At 42.1% G+C, this 8429-nt stretch overlaps 1 protein-coding gene and 1 long non-coding RNA gene across 2 annotated transcripts in view; one reads left to right on the top strand and one right to left on the bottom strand.

Annotated features, from left to right (window-relative positions):
- Positions 1–654, bottom strand: part of LOC135100619 (uncharacterized) — a 32274-nt gene extending 31620 nt beyond the window's left edge. The window contains exon 1 of the long non-coding RNA XR_010268822.1: positions 418–654. This is a non-coding gene — a long non-coding RNA (uncharacterized LOC135100619). The remainder of the gene's footprint in view (positions 1–417) is intronic.
- Positions 655–1422: 768 nt separating this feature from the next.
- Positions 1423–5312, top strand: LOC135100950 (chorion peroxidase-like). The gene is made up of 6 exons (XM_064004567.1): positions 1423–1648; positions 2076–2192; positions 2583–2709; positions 3608–3993; positions 4332–4499; positions 4986–5312. Exons 1-6 carry the CDS (start codon positions 1474–1476, stop codon positions 5192–5194), a joined length of 1182 nt encoding a protein of 393 aa, XP_063860637.1. The 5' UTR covers positions 1423–1473; the 3' UTR covers positions 5195–5312.
- The last annotated feature ends 3117 nt before the right edge of the window (positions 5313–8429 follow it).

Below are 8429 nucleotides of genomic sequence, written 5' to 3' on the forward strand. Positions count from 1 at the left end.
AATTATGGTGTTGATTTAATGTTATCTGTTGATGTTTACTTAGTTCATTTGAGACATGGGTTTTATGGAGCAAAATACAGTCGTCCTTGGTACAGCCAGCTCGCTCACTTTTTATACAGCTGTACATGCACCAGATGTTCCTGAACACACATTACACCATCGTCTCCGCAGAGCAAACTTTTGTTGTTTTCTTGGTGAGGAGAGAGAGAGAGAGAAGGAGAGAGAGAGGCGAGGAGAGAGAGAGAGAGAGAGAGACGAGAGAGAGAGCAAACTGTGCGCGGGGAGGGAGCCAGGGAGCTACAGGGAACCAGGATGCCGCTGTGTTGTTATGCCAAAGCACTCAGCTGCAGCTTGTCATACCCAGCACGTCTTTAGACTTGAAAAAGCTTGTCAGGGCGGCAATGTCCACTTGCTTACTTGGTAATGTGTCTCCAGGTCGCTGAATGTTGGCCAGGCCGCTGTTGTGTTCGTGGGACAGGTAAAATAAACACAACAGCGGCTGGAGCTCACCTCGGTCACAGATCTGTGTTTACACTGTTTTGGCGCTGCCAAAAAGACCATCTCAATATGCAGATTTTATTTCTAACTTATAAAAACAAATCATTTTTAGGGGATTTTGTGCATTCATATTTTGTGGAAATATACTAGAAGAGGAAAAGTCTCACTAATCTTGAGTTTCATCAATTAAAGAGCAAAATAAGTGTTTTTCCCCGGAAATTAGATAGTATGAAAAGCATACCATGTAAAAATACTCTATTTTAGTATTTCGTTATATGATAATAGATATCCAAAAAAGAGATAAGATACCTAGTAACTCTTGTGAAATATGACACGATAAATGTGGCAATCTTGACTACATTATGACTTCTATGCTACGAGAGAGAGAAAGAGAGAGAGGGATACTTTTGATGCCACCCTGTCTATAAGAGCAGGGTGAATGAGTGGAAGCCCCAATATATTATTATCCTTTATGATATTACCTTATCCTTTGCCGTGTGTGTTATTCTACCTTATTTCCACCCAATCCATAAATTTGTCTAAAGCTCCCCAATGACTCAGTACTAACAACCTGATTACTGAGTCTATGCCATTCTATCCTGTCTTTCTTAAATCTATCCTCAAGCTTGAATCCATTTTTCTTGTCCTTCCCTGTTTATTTCTCAGAATTTTGCTTATATCACCCTTGTTGCATCTCACATCACTTGAAGGAATGGATTAGACTTCCTCTTAATCTAATTCTGCCTTTATCAAGCACAAACTCATTATTTATTGCCCTACCTGGAGAATTTTGCTTATATCACTCTTATCATGTCCCCTATACCACTTTAAGACCACTATCAGACCCCTCTTAACCTCTACCTTTTATTAAGTTTAAACCAATGATTTATTTTCCTAAACATAATTACTGACCCTGAAAATTGTTTCCCTTTGTGTCATTGTATTATCTCGCTCCATTTCTTCTCCAGAGTGTGTATGACAGCCTGTGTGGTGACATGGTGGTGTCTGTGGCTGACTGTGGCAGGCATGGAGGTCTGGGGAGGAGGAAAGGATGGGGAAAGAGGAGGAAGAGAGGAGAGGTCCCTTCAGCAAATCCCCTTAGGAACCTCAGGATTTCCCTTACCTGTGGATATTGACCCCATTCCTTCAGGTAAGTGAGTAATGGGTGGTGATGGTGGTGTAAATTATCATAAAGTTATCATAAATACTATCACTGAGTTTATGTAATGTTGCTTCACTAGTCTTGGCGATATCAACATACTATTATATCACAAAACTATTACTATATTTAAGTATTACAACTACTATTATGCACTATACCAATTTGTAAGGTGCTATTCTGTCCATCCATCCATTCATCAGATACTCAATTACTCATCCACACACACACACACACACACACACACACAGTCCATGCATCCATTCATAAATTCATTAGTCACTCTGTCAATCACTAACCTGCTTACTCCATCCATCCATTCTCAATCTCTAACAGTTCCTAACATTACCATACTCAATTCACCAACCATCCATTCATCCATCCATCCATCCATCACTCAATGAATCTTCTGCCACAGGTCCTCATGTCACCATGCCCCACATCAGCTTCCGAGACATGGGTAACCTAGTCCAACAAGCTGCTGTGGCCGTGAACGAGAGATTTGATACTGTTGAACCTGCCATATACCAGAGCGGTGAGTGTTTGTCTGTCTGTGTGTCTGTGTGTGTGTGTGTATGTGTGTGTGTGTTTACCTAGCTGTTGTGTTTTTTTTGTTTGTTTGTCCAGTTTTGGTTTGTCATTAAGGTGTCAGCCACTATAGAAAGGTCAAAAGGTCATCCTGGAAGAGTTTAAGTCACAGGCAAAGGGAGATACAGAATTAGGCTGGGGGTTCAGGAATTTACCATTGAAAGGGATGAAAGACAGAGACTGAGAGAGAGACCCTTGTATATTTCTACCCATCAATAAACAGTAGCAGCAATAAAATGAGCAGGAATATTTTATACAAGGACTGCCCACTTGTAGCCCTTGTGTTCTTATGTGAATCTCTACCCACAATGCAATATCCCATGTCATCACATTCCAGGGGCGCGGCAGGTCCCCGGCACGCCCGCCTGGTTCATGGCCGCATCACACAAGACCAAGGTTGTAGCCAAGAACATCTCCAGAATTGCTCTCATCTCAGAGGAGGCCACCAAATACACTGCACAACAGTGAGTCTTGACTCCTGGTGCCACCTTACCAACTCACACCACACTCTGGGAAACTTGTGCAGAAGATAGGAGGAAGGCACAGGAGGAGATTACAAAGAGACAAGCTTGAGTTAGGCTTTAAAAGGGAGATAGGGATGATCAGAGTATTTAGTGGTGGGTCTTCAATTCTAAAAAGGTAGCAATTCACAAAAACAGGACACTGAGAGATTTGAAAAGAAGACAGGAGGAAGGCACAGGAGGAGATTACAAAAAGAAAAGCTTTAAAAGGGAGATAGGGATGATCAGAGTATTTAGTGATGGGTCTTCAATTCTGAAAAGGTAGCAATTCACAAAAACAGGACACTGAGAGATTTGAAAAAAAGATAGGAGGAAGGTACAGGAGGAAATTACAAAGAGACAAGCTTTAAAAGGGAGATAGGGATGATCAGAGTGTTTAGTAGTGGGTCTTCAATTCTAAAAAGGTAGCAATTCACAAAAACAGGACAGAGAGATTTGAAAAGAAGATAGGAGGAAAGCACAGGAGATTACAGAGACAAGCTTTAAAAGGGAGATAGGGATGATCAGAGTGTTTAGTGGTGGGTCTTCAATTCTAAAAAGGTAGCACTTAACAAAAACAGGACACTGAGAGATTTGAAAAGAAGATAGGAGGAAGGCAGAGGAGGAGATTACAAACAAACAAGCTTGAATTAGGCTTTAAAAGGGAGATAGGGATGATCAGAAGACTGTTAGTGGTAGGTTTTCATTTCTAAAAAGGTAGCAATTCACAAAAACAGGACATTGAGAAAAATTTGAAAAGGAGACAGAAAGAAACCATACAGATTGAGATAAGCCTGAGTTGAAATTTTGAGTTTCTAGCACTTCCAGCTTTCAACACCCCCCTATCCCTCCCTGCTTCAAGATTCTGGCTGGAGAGAGACCAGGTGAGCTATGGGCTGCCTACAGCTGATGTGCGGGGGACGGTGCTGGGCGACCAGTGCCCTGTGGAGGTGGACTTTCCCTGCCAGCCACGCAAATACCGAGCCTTCAACGGTTACTGTAACAACGTGCAGAATCCGAGATGGGGCAATACCAACACTCGCTACCTCCGTTTCCTAACGGCGGATTATGGCGATGGAGTTGCTGTTCCTCGCCAAGCTGTTTCTGGTGACTTCCTGCCATCAGCGCGAGCCATCAGCCTGGCTCTGCACCGCGACCATGACACACCCCACAAGTTTATGACATCTGTGGCTGCTGTGTTTGGCCAGTTCATCTCCCACGACTTGGCACACACGTCCCAGATGGTAGGTTTGTGTTGGTGTGTTTGGACTGAATGTGTGTGCTGATAATAGCTGGTGTGTGTGTGTGTGTGTGTGTGTGTGTGTGTGTGTGTTGGTGTGTCTGACTGTTTGCGTTGTAATTTGGGGTGCTTTGGAGAATGCTATATGTGTTTGTGGTTGAGTGATTTGTGGTTGAGGTGCAAATAAGTAGATATACCTTACCTAACAAATTTATCTCCCAACACCTAACCTAACCTACCTAAACTAACAGAATCTATCTCCCAACCTGACCTAACCTAAGCTAACAGAAATTTATCTATCCCATCACCCAACCTCATCTAACCTAACCTAATACCCCCCCCCCAGGCTACATTGGTCAACGTCTGCGCTGCTGTGGCGTCAACTTCCGAGACTTTCACCCAGAGTGTTACCCAATCCGGCTGCCAGACAACGACCCGGTCTACTCCCCACTCAAGCAAAAGTGCCAAGAATACATACGGTCTGGCACTGCCCCCCGAACCGGATGCACATTGGGTAGGCACTCTTGGCACTCTCTCACTCATACACTTGCTTGTCTGTTTGGGAAGGGATGTGTGTGTGTGTGTGTGTGTGTGTGTTTGTCAGGGTGCATCAATATATGGACTCTAGGAAGTACCTGCATCTGCTGTGTGTGTGTGTGTGTGTGTGTGTGTGTGTGTGTGTGTGTCTGTGTGTGTGTGTGTGTGTGTGTCTGTGTGTTTGTCAGGGTGCATCAATATATGGACTCTAGGAAGTACCTGCATCTGCTGTGTGTGTGTGTGTGTGTGTGTGTGTGTGTGTGTGTGTGTGTGTGTGTGTGTGTGTGTGTGTGTGTGTGTGTGTGTGTGTGTGTGGTGCCTTGTCTGGGCCATGATTATGTACAGGTGGACATATAAATAGATAGAGATTATTATTATTACCGACTCCTAAATATATAGATAGATAGATACATGGATAGACAAAAATTATCATCACTCTTATTAATGGTGACACTTCACACAGGCCCCAGAGAACAGATCAACCAAGTGACATCCTTCATTGATGGGTCGGTAATCTACGGGTCCAGCAAGGAGGAGAGTGACGAGCTGCGTGCCTTCTCTGGCGGCCTCCTCAAGGTGCAGCGCGGCCCGGCAAACACCCAGATCCTCATGGCTGACACCAACCAGATTGACTGCAAGACCTCAGGAAGATTCAAGTATGTGTTTGTGTGATAGATGAGTGCATTAGTTAGTGAAAGGGTTATTCAGAGCCTTAGACTGATGTATTTGAGGTGAACATGACAACCAGATTGACTGCAAGACCTCAGGAAGATTCAAGTATGTGTTTGTGTGATAGATGAGTGCATTAGTTAGTGAAATGGTTATTCAGAGCCTTAGACTGATGTATTTGAGGTGAACATGACAACCAGATTGACTGCAAGACCTCAGGAAGCTTCAGTAAACTTCTATCATTACTCACTGGCTTGTCTAATTAATTTTGGTCAACATCTATTTCCAGAACAAGCATTAACAAACCATTATCTCTCACAGGTGTTTCAAATTTGTGGCCTCTCTCATGCCAAATACTGTGGCCTATTTTGATGTAAGTTCTGCCAGTACAGTGTTCTTTGCAAGTGTTCTGCTTTAAATCCTGACATGCCAGTACTGTGTCCTCTGCAAATGTTCTGTAAGTTCATCACAGACCAATGTATGGGTAGGGATGACATTGGAAGTAGAGACGGGCTGCCACGTGTAGGCCCAATGGCTTACTGCACTAACCTTTCTTGTGCTCTCAATGTTTTCCTTGTTGCCAGGAGGAGAAGGTGAAAGAGCGTCCCATCACAGACACCTTCTATGCTCCCTTCGACCTTTACGAGCCCAACAAGTTTGACCAGGTTTGACCAGTAACCTGTTTTTCTTTTTTTTTGTTCCCCTACACACACACACACACACACACACACACACACACACACACACACACACACACACTGCTGCTTATTATGGGCACAGTCAAATCAATGTGATGGTGGTAAAGTTCCTTCCCTGTGTCTGTACTGGTTACTTGCCCTGTGCTGTTGTCTGTTGCAGGGAGTCTGTGCAATCTGGGACTCCAGAAAAAAGAGAAAGTAATGATCATTTTCCTGATATAATTTCTTGTAAGTAGTGAATTGTTTGTTAGGTATGGCCTGCTTAGGTTACTGTAGTTTTGTCTTGTGCAGTCAGTCATGCATCCTTGAAAATGAATGTGGAAATATACAAAACTTTTCAAATTTTGATAGATTTATGAGTTTTATGATGTGAAAATGCATTACAATCTTATCTAGCAAGGTTGACTGGTTAAGCTGAATCTACAGTAACCTAACATAACAAAATCTTTCTCTGTACAGAAAATTGTATCAGAAATATGCTTATTGAAATTTTTTTTTATTTTCTTGCATTTTTTGTTGCTCTTAAATAAACAAAATAAAGTAAATAGATAAAACCACTAAGAATTTTGTGGTATCCCTGACTACAGACACTCCCATTAACTCTTGCACAGATATATGGTGCCATTCACAACACTAAAGGCAATGCATAGAATATTTTAGAGCACCTACAGGAAAGAAAAGATTAAAAAGAGCAGATTATTCAATGTGTAGCTGGTGTTATGCTCAGAGAGTGCTATACAACAAGTAATAAATGAATTAGTATTTTTCTTTTTTTATTTTCTTGCATTTTTTGTTGCTCTTGCATAAATAAACAAAATAAAGCAAATAAATAAAATCACAAAAAATTTTCATATCAAACATCAATGAAAGATTTAACATGCATAATGAAGTAAAGAAAATGATGAATTTTGTCATACCCCTGGCTATACAGATTGCCAGTGACATTTGCAGTGTATTAAGTAAGGTGACAGTGTTTCCCCCATACACAGAGCTCACTGCTGACCACAAGGGGCCGCTGGGGTCGGCCTACGCCTTCAGCAAGCCCAAGGCACAGGCTGTCAAGATATCAAACTCTTCCTTCATTCTCCAGTTTGCTTCGGCACGATTTGTAAACAATTTCCTCTCTGAGTGAGTTTTTGTTTACTTTTGTGGTCAGTAATGTGTGTGTGTGTGTGTGTGTGTGTGTGTGTGTGTGTGTGTGTGTGTGTGTGTGTGTGTGTGTGTGTGTGTGTGTGTGTGTGTGTGTATCTCACTTTTACTCATGTCAGTAATGCATCCATGTATGTTTGTATGTATGTATGTATGTATCTCTATCTAATTTGCCTTAGTACACCAGGTAGACAATAAAATAACTGGAAAAAACACACAAAACAGCAGAAATTTCCCATAATTAACAACAGAAAGCCAAGCAAACAATAAAACAACAGAGAAAATGATAAAAACACCACAGTTTTGTCTACCACGCCTCACCACTGACAGTCTCTCCACCACCAGAGCCAGGTCACGCAAGACTCGGGCAGCAGACGGCCAGCTCAAAGACATCGAGTCAGGTTCCCCAAACAACGTACTGGATTTGATGGAGGTTCTGCCTAACACTGACGTCAGCGATATCACGGAAATTCCTAGCGTGTTTGAGCGTGACGACCAGACACTGCCCTGCGACCACACTTTGCGTTTCCGCACAGCTACAGGGTGGTGCAATAATCTTAACTTCCCGTCCTTCGGCAAGTCGTTCAGGGCAAAAAGTCGACTCCTACGTCCTTCTTATGAAAACGGTGAGTGTCTGTCTGTCTGTATGTCTGTGTATGTGTGTATATATATGTGTGTGTGCATGTGTGTGTGTTGGTATTTGGGATAGGTCAAGAAATTAAGTGTTTAAGTTTGATGAAGTAAGGGATAAAGTCAAGAGTAGATCAGATAGATGTCTATGTGTCTGTATTAGTGTTAGGGATAGAACATAAATAATGTGTTCAGGCTTTATAAAGTTAAGAATCAGAGAGAAGTCATTTCAGTCAGCTAGAGGTCCCAAAGTGATATAGAGAGCATGACAAGGATGACATAAGCAAAATTCTCAGGATCAGTAATCAGGACAGGACAAGAAATAAAGAACTGAAGCTTGATAAAGTTAGGAAAGAGAATAAATAAATATGTTTGTAAATGAGTCTGTGGTGCCTTGTCTGTGCTGGCCTGTGTGGGAATGCTAGCCTTGTATGTAGACAGAGAGACAGACAGATAGATATATTACTATTATTATTGTGTGTGTGAGTGTGTGGTGCCTTGTCTGGGCTGGCTTCTGTGGGATTGCTAGCCTTGTATGTAGATAGACAGACAGACAGATAGATATATTACTGTTATTATTGTGTGTGTGAGTGTGTGGTGCCTTGTCTGTGCTTTGTATAGGACTGCCAGTCTCACAGATAGATATATAAACTTAATTCTCACTGAAGTACCCCCATACCTTATCTTCTATAGGACTGCTAACCTGACAGATAGATAGATTAACAAACCAATTTCCTTACAGTACAATCAAGTACCCCCAA

This window comes from Scylla paramamosain, chromosome 5 (assembly GCF_035594125.1).
Source record: "Scylla paramamosain isolate STU-SP2022 chromosome 5, ASM3559412v1, whole genome shotgun sequence".
Taxonomy (NCBI): domain Eukaryota; kingdom Metazoa; phylum Arthropoda; class Malacostraca; order Decapoda; family Portunidae; genus Scylla; species Scylla paramamosain.